Source organism: Salvia splendens, chromosome 10 (assembly GCF_004379255.2).
Source record: "Salvia splendens isolate huo1 chromosome 10, SspV2, whole genome shotgun sequence".
Classification (NCBI taxonomy): Eukaryota; Viridiplantae; Streptophyta; class Magnoliopsida; order Lamiales; family Lamiaceae; genus Salvia; species Salvia splendens.
In genome coordinates, this window is record NC_056041.1 from 2,024,101 (window position 1) to 2,045,207 (window position 21,107).

The 21,107-nt window shown below is 37.5% G+C and overlaps 3 protein-coding genes and 1 pseudogene across 5 annotated transcripts; 3 read left to right on the forward strand and 1 right to left on the reverse strand.

Annotated features, from left to right (window-relative positions):
* The first annotated feature begins 2,390 nt into the window (after positions 1–2,390).
* Positions 2,391–5,034, forward strand: LOC121752256 (zinc transporter 4, chloroplastic-like). Its single transcript, XM_042147231.1, has 4 exons — positions 2,391–2,725; positions 2,829–2,886; positions 3,668–4,404; positions 4,497–5,034. The coding sequence occupies exons 1-4, from the start codon at positions 2,711–2,713 to the stop codon at positions 4,950–4,952; spliced, it is 1,266 nt and encodes a 421-aa protein (XP_042003165.1). The 5' UTR covers positions 2,391–2,710; the 3' UTR covers positions 4,953–5,034.
* Positions 5,035–8,927: 3,893 nt separating this feature from the next.
* Positions 8,928–16,301, forward strand: LOC121752182 (probable serine/threonine-protein kinase SIS8). Of its 3 annotated transcripts, XM_042147114.1 has the most exons (15): positions 8,928–9,541; positions 10,696–11,136; positions 11,267–11,370; positions 11,658–12,044; positions 12,201–12,502; positions 12,847–12,887; positions 12,999–13,067; positions 13,186–13,286; positions 13,361–13,439; positions 13,520–13,618; positions 13,705–13,773; positions 13,856–13,905; positions 13,993–14,169; positions 16,004–16,064; positions 16,196–16,301. In XM_042147114.1, exons 1-14 carry the CDS (start codon positions 9,167–9,169, stop codon positions 16,056–16,058), a joined length of 2,349 nt encoding a protein of 782 aa, XP_042003048.1. In that variant the 5' UTR covers positions 8,928–9,166; the 3' UTR covers positions 16,059–16,064; positions 16,196–16,301. The 3 variants fall into 3 exon arrangements, with proteins under 3 accessions (XP_042003048.1, XP_042003047.1, XP_042003049.1); XM_042147113.1 differs by lacking the exons at positions 16,004–16,064; positions 16,196–16,301 and adding an exon at positions 14,311–14,969; XM_042147115.1 differs by lacking the exons at positions 16,004–16,064; positions 16,196–16,301 and having other exon boundaries at positions 13,860–13,905; positions 13,993–14,134.
* On the reverse strand, positions 14,950–17,406 carry LOC121752184 (calcineurin B-like protein 10). The gene is made up of 9 exons (XM_042147117.1): positions 17,275–17,406; positions 17,034–17,208; positions 16,802–16,884; positions 16,551–16,610; positions 16,175–16,283; positions 15,981–16,033; positions 15,665–15,745; positions 15,462–15,577; positions 14,950–15,358 (listed from the first exon to the last, which is right to left on the reverse strand). The coding sequence occupies exons 1-9, from the start codon at positions 17,296–17,298 to the stop codon at positions 15,304–15,306; spliced, it is 756 nt and encodes a 251-aa protein (XP_042003051.1). The 5' UTR covers positions 17,299–17,406; the 3' UTR covers positions 14,950–15,303.
* Positions 17,407–18,092: 686 nt separating this feature from the next.
* On the forward strand, positions 18,093–21,097 carry LOC121751776 (annotated as a pseudogene).
* Positions 21,098–21,107: the final 10 nt, after the last annotated feature.

Consider the following 21,107-nt stretch of genomic DNA (forward strand, 5'->3'; position numbering starts at 1 on the left):
ACACTGTTTACAAGTCAATTGTGACTCAATTAATCTTAAATTATTATGTGAGATTTTATTCATTTGTGACTCAAGTTAATCTTAAATTATTATATGAGATTTTACTCATTCTTATAAATTGTGTAACAAATAATTTTTGAAATCGAAATGAATTATAAGTTTGATTAGATGGTACTATTAATACTCGTTTGATAAGAAAGATAAGATATAAGAAGATTTGCAAAACAAGATAAGAAATGTGGACTTTGTGTCAAGATAAGCTCAGACGAGGTGTTTTCGTTGTTGTCTAGTAAACTATAAATGAGTTAAAAATGTTATCCGACCAAATTTGTGACATGTCCTTGTATTTTAATGAAAAAATTGTGGTCTTTGATGGACCATAGAGAATAACACATAGTCATATAAATATTTGTATCTAGACATTACCAACTTATCAAACAGGTAAAAGAACGATTATGCAGAATAATATATGTTAATAAAAATAAGACAACTTTACCTACTTCAAATACTATGCACAATCATCATTATTTTTTTCAAAAACCCAGTCGAACTATATATTGATATATAATTTCTCTGAAATTCTACATAAATCTAAACTATATTATTAGATTATTTTCTCTATGAATCTAGAATATATTGTTTGGATTAGGATTTGATATGATATAATCTGTTTTGATTTATTTCTATGTCTTTTTACGAAATACTAAGATTAGATTAATATTATACATTTTTTACAATTCGAGTTATTTTTATATGACCTTTTATAAATCTACCGGTGAATATATTTGGTAATTAAAAAAAAAGTCAAAACAACTTTTTATAAATCATATTCGTTTTAGACAATATTGCTTCATTATACGGTTTATTTATTTGGATTATACTCCGTATCATTCAGGGTCTGATCATTCTCGTTTATAAAAATCTGAATTATTTCTATGCCCTCTAATTTATGTTGAGGGTGGCCCCAATTAATATCGCCACATTAAATTAAATGAACATCTTGAGCCCAATATTTATTTGGACCAGGGTTTAAATTTCTTTGAGCCTAATATTTATTTCCATCCACCAAATTCAATATATTTAATTTCGGATAAATTAAAAGAAAATCATGAATTCGACCAAATTTTAGTTAATCTTGCAACTTTTGAAATACCAAATTACTATCATAATGTTGACATTTCTTTTAATTATCTTATCAATTTAGATTTGTGAGATTTAATACATGACTTAAAAGTTAAAATATATAAACTGAAGCTTATATTTCATAGTGTTTTTCACTCAAATCTATGATTTTATAATGGATATACAATTCTGCATAAATCCTACTTTTAAAATGATGGGAACACACATATATTAATCAGTAAAACAACATTAGGTTCAGAGCTAGCATTATAAATAAGAAATTAATGTGACCATCCATATACTTGACTTTTATTTCAAGCTACACACTGTTTTTAGTCACGCATGGAATATGCCTATACTACAATAATTGCTCACTATTATTTTGAGACGTAACATTACAATTATGAGCCTCCAATATTTTTTTAAAGTACTATATATTATTATATGCTTTCACAAAGAATATATCAAACCAACCATGTTTATGATGAGATTTGATATATATAACCGGTAATTATTTATTTTTTTAAGTTTGTTTGTCTTTAGCTAGTTGTGCTTTGGCAATTGGCATCTACTGACAAGTCAATAAATCACGCAAATTAAGGAATAATGGAGATTAATTAAGCAAAAGAGACACAGAAATCTTAAGTTACATCAAAGTTTTTATTTATGAGTATTTAAAAATTAGTCAATGCTCATTTGGATTAAGTGGGCGTCCAATAAGCTTAAGAGGTCCAAGATAAATTATTTATAAATTGAGTTAAGAATCTTGCACACAAATTTTTAAAAAGGTTAATAGTATTTCAATTAAGAAATTTGTAATTTAAATGCTTATCTATTGCGAAATTTCACAATTTATTTATTTTTAAATTCTAACAAAATAATATTTTTTCAAACATTATCAAATGGCGCGGAGTATATAATTAGAAAATCTTGAAAAATTAAATACATTAGTTTAATACTCCTATTTTATTTTTCAATTTTCACAAGATTAACGAGATCAAATTTCATAACTTAAGTAAATGAATATTAAAATGACTACCTTATCCATCGAACATTGCCAAATGCCAAGTTCAAGCCAATTTTTTATTTTAAGCAAATTTCCTTCAAAAAACGAGATTTTCTTGTCACAATATGAGATAATAACCATATATACTTCTTTAAACATTTATGATTTATACACATAAATATCGTTTTCAAGAAAAATATATCTGAGAAAACTAGATTTGATAGTCATAAAATAGAAGTGAGATAAACAATAAAAAAACATTACATAAAGTGTCGACACAATCTCTCTAATTCTCTCTCAGCATCCCCTGTTTCTTCCCTCTCCCCTGCCTTCTCTCTCTAAAAATGTCAACATTTCTCTCTCTGCAAATCTCTACTACATCCTCGCATCTCGACGTCATCTCTATAAATACTTTTATTCCTCCGCTTTTCAACGAACTCCTTCCTTGGCCGCATTCCGCGCGTTTTGCGACTCCCTAGGACTGCTGCTGTTTGAATCGATGCGTTTTTTGTGGAATTGAATTAGGAAGCTCCAAACTAAGGGTGGAATATCTAGGTTATAGGGGGGTTTCACCTGCTGCTGATGTCGTTTCTCGAGGTAAATTCCTTCGGCGTTATTACAATCGAGAGAGGGTTTTGGTTTTATTGGATTTATGAGTGATTGGTTTTGATGTTTGCTTGATTTTTGAATGGTGGTGCAGGATCTGTTGCCGTTTGTGTGGGGAGGGGGATATGGAGAGAGGATTCGGGTTTATTCTGGTAAATTTCAGCTGCCTTCTTTGGGTTTTGGTCTTGTACTTGATGTGGAAATAATGAATTTAATTTTGTTTTATGTTATTTGCTTAGGTTTATGCTTGACATATGAAAACCTGCAGCTTTTGATTATGGAATATAGTGTTTTATGGTGTGGTTGAAGTGGTGAATTTTGAGGTGAAAAGTCTGATTTTAGGTTCACAACTGTGAGACGGTAGCTTAGTTGAGTGATTCCTTGTTGTGTTAAAGAGTAGGCATATTTAAGGTGTTTTAATAGGGAAAAAGTTGTAATCTGGGAAATGATTTTGATTATTGAGTTTGCTATTTTCTTGCCTGAGTCGTCTGCTTTTGTAGGATGCCTTGACAAGCAACTAGTGAATCGTTGTGTATGTTCTAGAGCGTCTGTTGTAGTGATTTCGTTGAAGCACTTCTTGGTATTTTAGCACTTCTGTGTCTGGCCTTGCTATTTCCTTTGTAGTTTTATAATTTATGTGATATGCACTGTTTGTCAAGAACTATCTCGTGACGGGTACTCCCTTTCCTACTAGGTGGTAATCCCTTTTAGGTTTTTCTTTTTTCCTTTTGTATATATAGCCTTATCCTTTTTTGTATCTGGCCACGTTGTCGGGTTGTTTGGAGTTCCTTTAATATGTGTTCTGTTTATCTGAGCATGATGATTGAACCTTTATCGATGTTTGCTTGTTGCAAATGCGATTCTTGCATTTACTTTGATTTAATGTAGAACTAGAAAGACCGACTGTTTCCTCTTGTTTTGGTGGTGGTGAAGGTTCATTTGTGCAGAACATATCCCACTCTGTGTCGAATGCTGTGTGTGAAGCCTACAGGGAAGAGGATGAAGGATGCCGAGACGACTCATTCTCTCTTATCCTTAAGCTCATCGCGATTGCTACAATCCTCATTATGGGAGTGGGTGGCGTGGCCATTCCGTTAGTTGGGAAGAAGCGCCGGTTTTTGCGCACAGATTCTAACTTATTCGTTGCTGCCAAAGCCTTTGCAGCTGGCGTTATCCTCGCCACGGGATTCGTACACATGTTGCCGGACGCCACCAAGGCTTTAACCAATGCTTGTCTACCGAAATCCCCATGGTTGAAGTTCCCCTTCTCGGGATTCATCGCAATGATGGCCGCTCTGGGGACATTGCTAGCTGATTTTGTCGGGACACAGTACTACGAGAGGAAGCAGAGGAAACAGGAGGAAGAAAGCCAAGTTGGCAAGGCTGATATGTCAGAGACCGGAGACGAATCAGGGATAGTTTCGGTAGAGACAAGGGGGAGTGGTGCAAAGGTGTTTGGAGAAGAGGAAGGGGGTGCCATGCACATCGTTGGGATGCACGCGCACGCGGCGCATCACAGGCACAGTCATTCACAAGAGCAAGGGTCGTGCGAAGGGCATCAGGGTGAGGATCACCACGGTCACTCGCACTCGCACTCGCACTCGCATTCCTTCGGCTTTCGGGGTGGGGAAGGCGAAGATAATACAGCTCGCCACTTTGTTGTTTCACAGGCATGTCCATCTCTACCAATTAAATTTAACATGACTGGAAAATCAAATTTTGTAAAACAACGCTCTGTTTCTGACTGAATTTGCATATGCAGGTTCTTGAACTCGGTATAGTTTCACACTCGGTGATCATCGGCCTATCGCTCGGAGTTTCACACAGTCCGTGTACAATTAGGCCTCTGATCGGAGCACTGTCGTTCCACCAGTTCTTCGAAGGCTTTGCTCTCGGAGGCTGCATCTCTCAGGCGAAGCTACGGACCCTCCAGTCGACCTTGATGGCTTGCTTTTTCGCCATAACAACCCCGATCGGGATAGGTATTGGGATCGGCATATCATCGTTCTACAATGCCAGAAGCCCGAGAGCACTGGTGGTCGAGGGTGTCCTGGACTCGATCTCTGCTGGGATCCTCGTGTACATGGCGCTCGTCGATCTGATCGCTGCCGATTTCTTGAGCAAGCGAATGAGCTGCAACGCGAGGCTGCAGTTTGTTTCGTATTTGCTGTTGTTCTTGGGGGCTGCCTTGATGTCTTTGTTAGCATTGTGGGCTTAGTTGGCTGATGAGAAGCTATGTGAAGTGAAAATTGTTGTTTGTAATTTATCTTTATTCTTATACAAGGCGCTACTTCTTGAGATGATTATGACCAAGCATTTCTTGCTTCATGTATTTGTTTCTTGATCTTTTAATTGTTGTACATAATTGAAGGAGCATCATTAACCCCATCCTCATTGAGGAACTAAGTCTCTTCCGTGTCTTCCCTAAATTTAAGTCTCAGGCCACAACTGCTTTAACTCTGCAGGCTCATCCCAGGCCACAACTATTAAATTGCACTATTCACGATTTACAACCTATTTTACGCGTGAAATAAAAAACGTTAAAAAATTTAAAATATGGAAAAGTAGAAAATTAAAAATACATTAAAACATAACATCAATGCTGGAAATGGTGCGTGTCCAAATCTCTTCAATTAGATCGGCTTGGAGGCTAGTGTGTAGTTCTTCTTGGCGCATCACAGCTGAACGGGCCATGACATTGCGGATGTCGAGAGGAATGCCCTGCACGAGCGGGGCGGTGACAGTGTAGTTACTTCCGGTGCTGGAGAGCGGATCGTCGCTCCACAAAGTGACATTTTCTTCCTCGTCGTCAACGATCATGTTATGCATTATGATACACGCATACATGATGTCGGCGATTAGTGGACGCTGCCAACCACGGGCCGCTCCCTTCACAATAGCCCACCGTGCTTGGAGGACTCCGAATGCACGTTCCATATCTTTCCGAGCCGCCTCTTGCTTTTGGGCAAACAATGCCCTCTGATCCGTTGTCGGACATGTGATAGTCTTCACGAACACGGGTCATCGAGGGTAGATCTCGTCTGCCAGATAGTACCCCATACTATACCGACGGTGGTTGGCTTTGAACACTGCGTTCGGCGCTCACCCGGCACATAAGTCGTTGAACAATGGAGACTCGTTCAACACATTGAGGTCGTTGTTCGACCCAGTGACACCAAAGTAGGCATGCCAGATCCACAATCGTTGGTCGGCAACGACCTCCAACACAATCGTGGGATGTGTGCCCTTGTGCCCGCTAGTGTATTGTCCTCTCCAAGCCGTTGGACAATTCTTCCACTGTCAGTGCATACAGTCGATGCTGCCCAGCATCCCCGGGAAGCCGTGGGTCCGCTCGTGCATGTTCACCAACTTCCTAACGTCGTCGGTCGTTGGTTTTCTCAAGTATGTATCATTGAATGCTTCGATGACTGCCCGACAGAATTTAGCTAGGCTATCCCGTCCAGTATGCTCGCTGACATGGAGATACTCATGGAACATATCTGAAGTAGTTTCGTAAGCGAGTTGACGTATGACAGATGTGCATTTCTGCAAAGTCGATATACTTTGCCGGGCCACGGCATCGGTGGTTTGCTTGAAATACGAGTCACGAGCTACAACTGTGTTGACGATGGGCAGGAACAAAGGCCTCCGCATCCAGAACCGGCGACGGAACATCTGATCACTCCATCGAGGATCTCTAGAGAAATAATATGTGAAAAGCCGCAAACCAGCTTGTTCACGGTCTCGGTGGATATACATCCGAGTACATGGTACCCGGACGTGTTGTTCGTTCCACGCTTGAACAGCAGCTTGGTAGCATTCCACTTCATTGTTGATTTCTTCTTGGATTGTCGGTACCGCCGCCTCTAACATTCGGACCATTTGAGCTTCGATTGCTCTTTGACAAGGAGGTATTTTTTTAAATTTTAGGGAGAGAAATGAAGTTGAATAGATATGAAAATGGATGGAGTGGTATTTATAGATAAATTTTCGAATTAAAAAAAAATTGAAGTTGCGGCCCGGTCTAGCCCGAACACCAATTAACGCTGGGCCGGATCGCGTTGCGGCTCGTCCCGATACACTTAGCCCTGAGCCGGGCCAGACCCCGGGACCGGCCCAAGCCGCAAAATGCTCGTCTCCTACGCCGCGTGACGTGGGCCGGGACCCAACCGCGGTCCGGCCCGCCGCATTAAGCATGCTCTAATAATTTCTTATTTATCCCTTGGTCATGGACTCGTGGTGATTCGTATTTCCATCCTACAAAAATAGAAGGTTGATTCGTATGTTGTTTTTTATTGGTCGTACAATCAATGTTCGGTGAGGACTTTTTTACACTTCTATTATATTCCTTTAGATTAGAAATATAATCATATATACAATTAAAAGTTGATTTACAAACTACAAAAGAATAACTGGAAACATGATGCAATTGAAGTCATGTTGCATCGATCGAGTGGTTTTGTTTTTCAATGGTTCTAGTGGATTTGTTTTTCTCAAATGGTTCTAGTGGAATATTAAAATGGAAATTTTATTTTACTAAAGTCTACCTCCCTTTCGGTATTAAACTAATTTTATACAGCAAGAAAATAATCGGCTTAAAATTAAATTTGGTGTTTTAATTGAATGTACTATTTCCATGTGCTTTTTGTATTTATTTGCGGTATCGTTTTGTTATTTCACAATTAAAAAAATATTGTGTTTACAATAGTACTAGTTGTAATGAATTAATGATGTTACGGGTTTTGAAATGGTAAAATGCTGGAAAAACCACATACACTATTAATTACTGTAATTAAATATTTAATCAAAATAAAGTTTAAAGGCTAATTATAATATTAAATGATTTTAATTTGTAATTGCGGCACACGATATATATCCCATCCATTTAATTGTATAATTTGGTTTCTGAAAAAATATGGAGTACTAATATATTTGAGTGATAATGTGATATAACTTCAAGTACTTGCCGCTAACCCACAAAAATATAATATTATAACCATCGAATTAATGAAAAAATAATGTTGGTATCATTCTTAATAATCAAGAGTAAAGATAAAAACTGGTCCTGAACATATGACCATTTTACGATTTTGGTCCTACACTTTATCTTTTGAATTTTTGCATCTCGAACATTTCAACTCGGATCACAATTGGTCCTCCGTTTACAATTCCGTTAATTTTATAACGGTCAACGGGTTTAATGCTCTTAATTATGATTTTTAACTCACTAATTATATCATTAATTATTATTCTAATTTATTACTCCTAATAAAACAAAACAAATATATGTACAATAAATATACTAAAAACAAATGAAATTAAAATAACAAAATGAAATTAAAATAAATTCCCTAACACTTAGCCAAAACGAATCGTCTTTTGCCTCTCCCCTCTCCCTCCCGCGACGAATCACCCTCCATCTCCCTCCCCTCACTTCGATCGCTGGCGAATCCCATCTACCATCTAGTCAACACACCCAAACTCAATTTAATCAATTTGTATAACAATCAAATTTAATCTATCTATCTCAATTTGCAAAGCCACCGAACCGCCAACACATCAAAACCCAATTTATTAACAGCAAACTCCAATTTTTGAGAGCCAACAACCAAATACCTGACAATTTGTGCCGACGGAACCCAATTATTGATAAGGGCACTGACCCTAATTTTCGTAGTCGGAGGTTTGAAGGACGACAAATTCGGAATTTTCCTCTTCAGCGATGGCAGCTGTGCTTTTTGGGGGAGGTGGGATTCGTTTTCACGAAGGAGATGGGCGATCGAAGTGAGGGGGAGGGAGATGGGAGAGTGAGAAGACGATTCGTTTTTGGCTAAGTGTTAGGGAATTTGTTTTAATTTTATTTGTTTTTAGTATATTTATTGTTAATATATTTGTTTTGTTTTATTAGGAGTATTCAATTATAATAATAATTAATGATATAATTAGTGAGTTAAAAATTATAATTAAGAGCTTTAATCGGTCAAAATTGGGTTAAACCTCGTTGACCGTTATAAAATTAACGGAATTGTAAACGGAGGACCCATTGTGATCCGAGATGAAATGTACAAGAGGTAAAAATTCAAAAGATAAAGACCAAAATTGTAAAATTATTATATGTTCAGAAACAGTTTGACCTTTATTCAATAATCAAGCATAAATACATCCACCATTATATACAGAGAGAGGAACGAGAGAGTCTGGTTTGGAGGGAAGCAGTAAGTAAATACTACTCGTGTAGCTTGACGATGAGGGTTCATTGCTCTCTCACTCCTCTCCACTTCACCCACCGCTCCTCACTTCCTCCCCTAAATCACACCTCCATAAACCCTAACCTCAATCCAATTCACAACCTATAGATTTATTCCTCCTTGTTCCGCGATTAACTTTGATTCCTAATTCATAATTTCTGTAAACTAATTGATAATTTCGACCATGTCGAAGATGAAGCACTTGCTGCGGAAGCTGCACATCGGTGATCACCAAAATCTGGCGAGGCAGCCGCCTCCCGTGCTCGATCAGCCGGCTCAAACGGCGTCGTCTTCGCCGTCCCCGTCTCCATCCCCCTCTCCGCTGCCAGATTTGCCACAGACGGCGTCTTCGTCGGAGAACGATGGGACGGGCACGGGCACTAATTTCAATTACCTCGAAGAGGAGTTCCAAATGCAATTGGCGCTGGCAATTAGCGTCTCGGATCCAGGTCAAACCTGCGTTGACTCGGAAACCGCTCAAATCAACGCCGTTAAGCAGATTAGTCTTGGCCGCTCTCCTTCGCAGAGCCTTGCTGAATTTCTAGCGCTCCGATATTGGGTGAGTAATCGATCTTCTAGCTTTGTGCCTTTTTCCGGAGGAGGTGAATTTTAGGTGTTTCAGTTGTTACATACATCGTTGATTGGGAGTGTAGCTAACATTTTTATATACGTGCGGAGTTGATCCTTTGAGTGTTGTCAGCTATATTTTGGCTAGTGATATTTGTATTATAGTAATATTCAGGTTAGTGAATTTGCTATTTAAGGGTGGATTATTTTTAGCAGATCATATTTTACTCATTTCTATATGATTATTGGTTCCACACTTCTCATTGTGCCTGAGTTGCGAGATGGATCTGGGAACATAGAGAATGGATTCTACTCTAGTACACTACATTTTGTTGGGACTAGGCTGCTATGTTATGTTTGCATTGGTTGTGGAATGGAGTAGTGGAGAAAGGAGTTTTCTTAACATATCCCATTGTTGGTAATATGTTTAATGGCAATAACAGTCCCGGTATTATAGGAATGATGCTAAAAGCAAGCCACGGGAAAGATTTTCTTCTACCTTTTTCACTGTCATCTATGGTACAACGTTTATTAAATGTTATATATGTGTGATTGACAAGTAACTTGTGATAAAGTGTCGTGATTTTAAACTTGCATGCTAGTTTTCTCTTATGTAGTCATGTATACGATGGTTGCATTTTTCTCTGGAATGAAGAACACATATATACTGTTCTGGTAGTTTGGTCACAACCTGCTAAACTTGCATCTGATTAATTCAATTCTAGTAATATGAAAATCAAGTTACACATTTGTTTCTATCTAGTGTGTTGCAAACTATATAACACGCATCCTCTCCAGAATATATTACCGTATGATTCTTGGGAACAGTTTAGTTGATAAACCTGCTAAAATTGCCATATACATTTGTCGTTCATTTAGACATTTGCACCTAAGGGTAAGTTTCAAAGGCCTTTATGCTTTTGAATTGTGTCTTTCTTCTATCTTTCCATTTTTTCTGGTTTCATTTTTTCAATCTTTCCTTGTTATGTGGTATAGTTGATTACAAGCATCTTCTGCATCATCTCCATTTGATGCACTAGTCATAGCTCATCCCTTCCTAACAAAGGAAGGGAAACCTATATAATGCGTTATAGTCTTCAATTGTTATCAAACTATTGATGAAATGCTCATCTTTCCTTAATGCAGAGCTGTAATGTTGTAAGTTATGATGAGAAAGTAATAGATGGATTCTATGATGTTTGTGGAATTGATTCCAGCTCGATGGTCCAAACCAAAATGCCATCCCTAGTAGATCTCGAAGCAATATCTGTTTTGAATAATGTTGACTTTGAGGTGGTTTCAGTCAATCGTAGCGCTGATACGGAGCTTCGGAGACTTGAAGAAATAGTGCATTTTATGTCCATGGAGTACCTTGCTCAAAATATGAGCCAGAGAACAAGCTCTCTAGTTCAAAAAATTGCTGATCTTATTGTTGAAAGAATGGGAGGTCCTGTTAGTGATGTTGAAGAAATGTTTTGGAGGTGGAGGGCACGGAGTCAGGAGTTAAGACTCAACTTCAATACAGTCGTCCTTCCCCTGGGTTCTCTTGACATTGGCCATTCACGCCAAAGGGCCTTACTTTTTAAGGTTGTAAAAGATATTCTCTCCACTTTTTACTGTAATGCAGTATATGTGCTGATTCTTGATTCTTATTTATTTACAGATTTGAATCTTCCAATACCTGAATTAAATTCTGATAAAAGGTTGCCGGTTTTAGGTACTTGCTGATAGGGTTGACATTCCATGTAAGCTAGTCAAAGGGAGTTATCATACTGGCACCGATGAAGGAGCTGTAAACTTGATAAAATTGGATAGTGGAAGGTAACAGCTCGATTATTGCTAGTTTGCAAATTTTGGTTTTATGTTGTTTCTGTTTTTCACCATATAGGTCTTGCCCTTGAGGTAAAAATCCAGAAGGCCTAAAATATTTTGTGAGAATCCTAGATTGTTTTGCAAATTCACTTTGTGTTTAGTTGCTCTATTTTATCATTAATGCCCAGCCATTAAACCCATTACTGAAGAAATTATTTTGTTCAAGTTTGAATTCCTTTTAATGTTATGATGTTGCCTTAAGTGTAATAGCACATAATGCTTCTGAATGGGTGCAGTGAATATATTATTGATCTAATGGGCGCTCCTGGGGCTCTCATTCCTGCTGAAGCACCCAGTGGGCGTCTTCAAAACCTTGGGTTGGATATCACGACTGCTGCAGCAATTGGCATGGGTTCATTTTCAGCACCTGACCAAGGAGCCAGAGCTGAATCATCTTCAACTTCTGGAGATGAAACTGCCAAAACTGGAAGCACAAGTTTGGACTCATTTCAGGTTGCTACTGCATCGAATAGAAATGGAAGCAGATTCGCTGGAAAAATCCAATCGGACCCATTGGAGCATGCTACTGGAGATTATCTACCTTCAAGCGAAACATGTGAAATGCCATTGGTTGCTGGCAAGAACACAAATTTAGTAGAGTTGCGAGTGGAAGATGTTCCCAGGTACATATTATTGCTGCTAGCAAATCAATTTTTCTTGAGCCTTTGCACTATGTTTTCATTACTTGCATCAGGATAAAACTTACTGTGGTGAGTGTGAAGCTGACCAGGTGTAAAGGATATCCTTGTAGTGCTGACAACTTTTTACATAATTTGCAGGAAACACGCAGCTGAACAATTGCGTTTGCCACTAGATTCAGTGGGATATATGTCACCTTTTGATACCCAACATGATCAAAGAGTGACTTTCAAAGACAGAAAGGATGAAGTCATTCCAAATGACAGTGCGGCAATTGGTACCGAACTTATTGATGCTTCTGGAAATAGGGAAGCTGTAGACATAGCCTACACTGACCAGTCTAATGCTAACAAGATTCAGAATATGCAACTTGATTCGGCAATGAATGGAGTCTCTGAAATGTTATGGGAGGATCTTCAGATTGGTGAACGCATTGGTATAGGTAAGAGTTCTATTATTGCAGATTTTATCCTTCTTTGAAGGTGTGGCTTTCTTGTGATATATGTGGGTGAGTGTGGAGATTCCGATGCTTTACTTTTCTCCGATGCTTCTCTCTGAAGAGTACTTCTCTCATATTATATTGGAAACTCCGATGCTTTGCTTTTTTGGAACTTTTCGATCAGAGATGTACTGATTCCCTGATTAAGTGTGGAGATTTGATTCATCTTATAGTGCGCTGCTTTGGATTTGCAATGTTAAAGGAATTTTGCTCATACTTCAGATTCTGGAATATTTGATCAATTCATATACTTACTTTTGTATACTGTACTCATGCTTATCCTACAGGATCTTATGGTGAGGTCTACCGAGCAGAATGGAATGGCACAGTGAGTTTTTTTACTATCCTTGTTTTTCAATGAGTAACTCTTCTTGAAGTTAAAAAGTATGCACATAATATACTTGTTTTAATGTATCTATCTATTGTTATTTCCTTACAGGAAGTTGCAGTGAAGAGGTTTATGAAACAAGATATATCAGGTGATGCACTAGCACAGTTTAGATTTGAGGTAAGCAAGATTTTTTTTATCATGCATCTCATGCGTGACATTCTACATGCTAGAGAGAAAATTTCCTACAATTATTTATTTTTGCTTTTAGCTCTTCTCTGCTTATTGCTTGTTTTAGGTTGAGATTATGTTGAGGCTGAGACATCCAAATATTGTTCTTTTCATGGGTGCTGTGTTACGACCCCCAAATATGTCCATATTGATGGAATTTCTCCCAAGGTTAATATCTCTCGCTGGCTAATGGAAATCTTTACTGATAACTTCTATCTTATTTAGTCATTGGCTACTTTCAGGGGTAGCTTGTATAAGTTGCTGCACCGTCCAAATATCCAAATCGATGAAAAAAGACGAATAAGAATGGCCATGGATGTGGTATTGTTTTTAGGTGTTGCATTCCACTTGTTTCTCCTATCATGTTTCTTGCCCTTTGTTAATAATCTAGTATTCCACAGGCCAAGGGAATGAATTATTTACACACTAGCCATCCAATCATTGTGCATCGGGATCTCAAGACTCCAAACCTCCTTGTTGATAAAAATTGGGTTGTTAAGGTTTGGTCCGTTGTGCATTACTTCCCCGTCAGTTATAAACTACAGAGTATTTTTTCCTATCTATGCTAATAACTGACTATTTTTAGGTTTGTGACTTTGGGATGTCGCGCCTGCAGCACAATACTTTCCTATCTTCAAAATCAACTGCTGGGACGGTAAGACACATCAACCAATGTTTTGTTAAAAGCTAGAATATATATGAAAAAATATTCACTCGCTATTTAATCCTATATGTAGGCAGAGTGGATGGCGCCAGAAGTTCTAAGGAATGAACCATCTAATGAGAAGTGAGTTCGTGACCCATCTGTAATCTTAATCGTAGAGCAATTGTGAATGACACCTCGCTAAATAGGATCAGTTTTTCGTCTTCGCAGATCTGATGTATATAGTTTTGGGGTTATTTTATGGGAGCTGGCAACTCTCCGAGTGCCATGGACAGAAATGAACTCGATGCAAGTTGTTGGAGCCGTTGGATTCCAAGACAGGCACCTTGACATCCCGCCCATGGTTGATCCACTTGTGGCAAATATAATACGCGACTGCTGGATTAGGTAAAGTTTCTAACTTTTCTTGATTCTCTGGCCATACTTGTCATGATTTACACATCTCTTCCTGTGTGCATGTGATAAACTCAGAATAGAAGATAAAATTCTACCTCACACTAAGAAGTGAGAGTAATTTTGTTTCTGTAGAAACCCACAGGGACGCCCTTCGTTTGCACAGATTATTGCTCGACTCAAAGGTGTGCATCGCCTTAGTGTGCAGAGAACAACTGAGAGTCGTGAAAACCCATCTCTGATGTAACAATAGCTCGGAACTTGTTCAAAGAACCAGTAGAGCAGGAGTGGGTTTTTTTAAAATTTTCAGAGCTACGCTGCTGAGGAACATAATTGGATTCAGCAGTGATTCGTTGGTGAAGCTCGATGCAACCAGAATCAAAACCCACCTCTCCTCTCCTCACCTCACCTCACCTCACCTCACCTCAACCGGTGGCTCTTAAGTGCAGTTAGGGGAAGACATTGGGGCTAAAAATTTGCGAAAAGTTTAGAAGCTTTATGGTTCACCAATGTAGCTGAATATATGTATAATAAATCTCTTACTTTAGAGAGATCTAGAGATGGATGGGTTGGGGGGGGGGGGGTGAGGGGGTGTTGGGTATTGTTGAGACCATAAAAGAAGCAACTGTAAAAAAAGGTCTCAGTAGGTTTTGTACCAAAAGAAGAATTAGTAAAAGAAAAAAATGACAAAATTGTTGTTTTTTTCGTTTTATTTAGAAACGCAAACTCTCTTGTTAGTTGTACCTGTTATAAAAGGGGAATGCAAAAATATCAAAAAGGAAGGTTATGATTCATGATTTTTCAACACATTGATTCTTACTAATCATAAAATAGTTATGATATATGCATCAAATATACTAAAAGCTAAACCCAAAGGCTTGTCACCGAAGTTGAAATGCAATTACCAGTAGCAACCATGGTCTCTGTGTTTTTATTGGACCTGCTGAGCAGTCAAAGGAATCCTTGACCTTCCGGTTATCCTGAGAGTCATGCGGTGTTTCTGTCCCTGGCAACGGCAGAGAGAATTACCAGAAGCAACCTGTTCTAAATCAATCATTTCGCAACGCGACCATTCTCTCAGCCAAGGACTCTAGTAGTATTACTGATCCAAGAAACAATCTGTACATCTCAATCGTCAGCCTCAGTGTTGAATACGAAACTCGGGAAAGCAGTGGTGATGTCCCTGAAAGATCATTAACATTAGAGAGGAGTGATCACCCACCATTTGCAGATTACGGTGGAAGGAATAAGATAAACTTGGACAGAGGAAGAACAAAGTGGCATACCTCAAGTAGGGTAAAGTCATGTTCCTCAAGAGTGAGGAGGGATGTCGTAGGACGAAAGCCTTCCACTCCTCTTTGCTAATTCTACCATCTCCATCAGCATCAGCATCCTCAAATGTCTGTTAACAAACGATAAAAATGCGTTTTTTAAGTAGGCGCGTTATCAACATTATGAGGAGACCATGTAAACTTTTGGTAAAAGTCACTTTATCAATTATTTGCTCCAAGACTTCCTCAGAGAGTTCCATTTCAGATTCAACAAATAGCGCAACCACCATCTGCTTGACCTGAAGTAACATGTGAAGTCTACTTAACATGTGTTGAAAATTTGATTAGAAATAGCTAAAATATAAACAGGACAACTGTGATTTTCTGATATGTATATGTCAGTTGTTTGATATATTTGAACATCTTGTGAATCTTCACACACGTTTATCAAGTAGAAAACAGTTCGGCTAAATATCTCATCAACTTTCATGCTCTAATTAACAAACTAAAATTTCCGTAGAGCTAGATACTTACTTCTTCTCGCTCTATGAAACCAGTTTGTCTCAAATCATACAGCTTGAATGCAACTGCGAGATGAGGAATGCCATATAGCTCAAGGTTAGTGGGGATAGAAATAGGGAAATAAATTCTTATCTATTAGTACTACTTATATATCTCATAAATGAAAGTCCAATGTAATAAGCCTAAAATAATTTGTGATTCCTTACAATCTATTTTCTCTTCCACAGGGGCATAAGGGTGGAACACATTAAGTGCATGGACAAATTCCTCAAACTCAATCACTCCATTCTTTTTCTCATCAAAAATATCAAAAACCTGCAAGCAAAATAGGAAACCTGGTAACTCTCCGTAGCAAAAACACAGGCCATATTTTGACATCAAGAAATATTCTATTGAAAATCAAAAGTTTTTCCACTTCCACAGTATGCATCTAGATCTACAGAAGCCATAAACTAACGAAACCTGTTTGCCTCTATATTCAAATGTTTTGTCTAGTCAACCATCTCACTGCACTAGCACTAAGTATACTTTATACAGTACGGAGTATATTAATTCATGACAGATCAAGGATGTTGTGATTACCCTGTCGAGAAAAAGATTCTCGCCACTTGCAGTTCTGAACAAAGCTAGCTGAAGCTCTTCCTACATGTGAACTAAAATCTGTGAGTGGATCCATGTGATGATATTATACATGTGGATCTGTTAAAAAGTGATGCAAAAGATGTAAAAAACTAATTAATGGATTCACAATCAGAACATAAAAGTTAGACAACTGTTCTTAAAAGTTTCCTTCAAAAGTGCTTAGATACAGCAATCATCTACAGTAATTGTACCTTATGAATCAATCCGTCGTCAATAATGGAACTACTTAGCTTCTTAAACAACTCATACAATGCCTCCACTTCATTAAACGAAACTGCAAATTTAACCAAAAACAATTATGAAGCAGTTTGTAAAAATCAATTAAATTCACAACAATAATGTAGACATGTGCAGTATCGATTAAACCAAAGTTAAACAAGCAGAGAAAACCAAATATTAAGAAAAAAGATCTGAGTACTTTACATCGAGATTCTTCTGAGAGTCGAGCAATCTCCTCACATCCAAAGCGCGGCTTCCTCTCCCGACTCCAATTTTCACAACCGAAACAGCCGGAAACCGCGACTATCAGCGCGTCGATCGTCGCAACGATCGGATACAAAGCCGCGCAAAATTTCTCTATACTCAGTGTGCTTGAGCTCTGCTTATCATCACGTTAGCATAATTGCAAAAACTAGATCAACAGTTGCGGAATTGGAAAACTTACCAGCGAATTGGCGGTTGAATCCATTCGAATTCCAGCGCGAGAGGTGAAAATGTCAACAGCGACGAATCGCGCTTCCTCGAATTTTATGAATAAAATATTCTCATTTTATAATGTTTGTGGGTATGTTTTTTTATTGGTTAACACATGCGATATAATGAACTGTCTCTACACCATAATTTATATTTTATTGATTCTTTTTATTATCCTAAAATTTTAATTATTGTGCTTCAATGTAATTTAATTTTATCTAAAGATCCTTGTGTGCATGCTCATTTTTATGACTTTTTGTATATTTAAAATACTAATGTGTACTGTAATATTTTGAAAATGAATTATTAGTTTGTGAAAGCATAAAATTTGGTCAAGATATGATAGGAGTATGCTTTATTATCTTTTAAAATTTAATGACAATTATTTTTTTTAAAATTCACAACTATCCCATGATGATTTTTTCTAGGCAAATTGGGTGTGAGTGGGCGTATACATACATAATTTTAGTGTTGTAGAATTATAGTAGTGCAAACACAATCAAGTGAGTGTAGACAACAAAATGTCATTGTTTTAACCTTTAAGAATAAAAAGTAAAAATAATAAAACATATTGTTGATCAGAGACAGAATAATTGAAGATTTTAAAATTCTCTTAATCTGTCATTTGATTTCAAAAGATGCAAGATATATCAAAAATAAACCACTCAAATACTCCCCTTTTGAAAATAGTTTTGTCATGAGTATCAATTTCCAATTTTAAAATGTCATGCAATAAAACTGTTTAATTGTCATATTTTAAATTCACTATATTTCTAAGTAGTAATTTTGATGGCTAAGGTGCGCTTATTCAAGAAAAGAAAAAACAGTTGTTGATTGCTTGATTCTAACTTAATTTATTTTCATTTATGTCATAATTTTTTAAAGAAAAAATAGTGATTAGATCGAGTACACGGGGAGATTCCATTTTTGTTCTAGAGAATTAATGGAATTCCATTTTAATGAAGGAGGTTAGATTTATTCCGAATGGGGGAGTGACGCACAAGGGTTATGCGTCGTTATTATTGAACGACGCACAACCCTTATGCGTCGTTAGTTAACGACGCACAAGGATTATGCGTCGTTCAAAGACGCATAAGCATTATGCGTCTTACCCTAATGATGCATAACCCTTATGCATCACACTGGTAAGCATTCCCGCCTGTCACCCGGGTGACCCGTTCGATCCCCGGCAATGGCGCATTTTTACTACTATTATTATTACTATTATTTATTAGAGTATAGTTCATTTTTACTATTATTATTACTATTATTTATTAGAGTATAGTTCACCGCTATTATAATTGACCTTTGTCCGTGTCTGGCTACCTTCAATGTATATATTTAGATGATTATTTTGCTACTTGGGGACAGGTGCATCCAGAATCATACTTGGATGGTTTAAAAAGCAGCTTAAATGTGGCAACAATAGTTGAGGTGAGCTTGTGATAGTTCCACTTTAAAGGAAAAGAAAAATGTCTCACATTAGGATCACATTATAGCTTTTTGTCAGACTTGTAATTTTCTAGCATGAAATTAGACTTATCAGCTATTCATTTTTCTATTTGATTCTGATGTCTTAACACCTCTGTGGCCATGGATTGCAGGTTCCGCCAGTTTCATTATTGCCAAACTGTCTTGTGGACAAGCACGTCCTTCACCCCTTCCGCAAACAGGTAGTAATACTTATCTGAATTTCTTTTTCACTTCTGACCCTTCAGGATCCATTTGACAATAACTAATTTACATGCAGGTTGGGGGAACTATTTTTTGTCTGCTAAGCTTGCGAAAGAACGAGGATGGGCTATCATTATCAATGTCGGTGGTGGGTTCCATCATTGTTTAGCAGCAAACGGAGGTGGATTTTGTGCTTATGCTGATATCTCTCTTTGCATCCACTTTGCTTTCACCCGTTTAGATATTTCCAGGTATTCAACAATTCACTAAATAAGATAGCCCCCCCCCCCCCCCAAAGTGAAGCAGATTCTTGAATTCGACTCATTTTTTGCTCATTAGCTCTAATCAACACACAGGGTGATGATAATTGATCTTGATGCGCACCAAGGAAATGGCCACGAAAAAGATTTTTCTAACGATAGTATGAGATATTATAGCTTCGTCTTCATCATATACTCTTCAAGTGCTTTGTTTCGATGCAGCTTGCAGTGACACTTCTTTATGGTGTTTATTTGTTTTAATGCAGGAAGAGTCTATATCCTTTATATGTACAATCCTGATATATATCCGTTGGTAGGTAACCTAATAATATATTCATATTAACCTCGTTTTTGCTCTGAAAATTTAAAGAGGGAAAATATCTATAGGAAAAAAAAATTTCAATAGACAGTCATCTCTATTTTCTGTCTCATTTTTTTTGTTTCTTTATATTTTGGTTTATATATTTTCCTGAGGTCTTTGAAGATCAATGTTACATGAGCTATACCTTTTTATCAATATGATTAAACTTTAATTTTCTTTACATTTAAGGATTATGAAGCCAGGAAATATATCACTCAGAAAGTTGAAGTAGCGGTAAGAATGAGAGGTTGATTTGTTCTGTTACTCTTTTTTAACAGTGTGGAACAAATACTGACGAATATTTGTCAAAACTCGATGGGGCACTCAAGGTACTTCAGGCAGCCTATCATTCTACTCACCTGTTTCTAATTTTCAGACAAGAACAATTGTATTGGACTGAAATTGCACTTTGAAGGAACATGATCTGAATTTTGTCTTTCGTTGAGATATAAGATTCTGTTGCTTTGTAATGAACCTGTAGGTTGCTGCTGGTGCATTTGGCCCCGAATTGATCATCTACAATGCTGGAACTGATATTCTTGATGGAGATCCTTTGGGCAAGTTGAAGGTAAGATGCTGTGTGTGTGTGTGAGCATCTGTCATGTGTGTAATTTTGCAGCAATAACTTTGGGATGTTCGTCTTACAAAAAGAGATGTCTACGAGAGCGCAGTTGTGATTCATGTGTCAAAAGAAATGTAGGGACATATGAATTGTGAAGATGTCTCGTAACAGAGAAAAGCACGTGGCAATACTATCTATACGCTCTGGAATGATTTGTATCTTCCATGTTTTGTACGTTTCACTTTTATATCATTCTATGTGACGTATGCAAAATCTGCGCCCAGATCAGCCCTGAAGGAATTGGCGCGAGAGATGAAAAGATTTTCACATTTGCTCGTGAGAGGGGTGTTCCTCTACTAATGCTCACATCAGGTTTCAGTTTCTTTCTTGTATGTACACTTTTGTTCGCTAGGTACTCCTCTTACACCAGCTCCGTTGCAGTTGGTTACATGAAATCTAGTGCTAGAGTGATTGCAGATTCAATCATAACCACATGAAGCTCTCATCCGAGACGGTGGCGAACTTCAACTACTTTCTCAAAAATCAATAAAATTGTCATATGTTGCCACTGTGAATATAGCTTTGTGCTTGTATAGTCTTGTTTTGTGCCTATAGAAGTGGTATTAGACTTCTGCTCGTGTTTCCTGAAATTCGACTCCCTGAGCAAACCGAGCTGAATCAAACCGGGCTCGATGAGGTGTGTTGCGTTGAGCAGGTAAAGCGCGGTATAAGTAATAGGTATACTTGTTTTGTCGACAAGATTTTTGATTTCCAGAGTGTAGCTTGAAGTTTAGAATATGTTTTTAGCTGAATTTAAACTATAATTACCAAATTCAAATTAAAATGTTAACTAAGGATTTAACAATTAATTAAGTCCATTAATGATTAGTTATATTAGGAAGCCTACTAAATTAATTGGTTTCATTTGAAAGTGAATGTTGATTGAT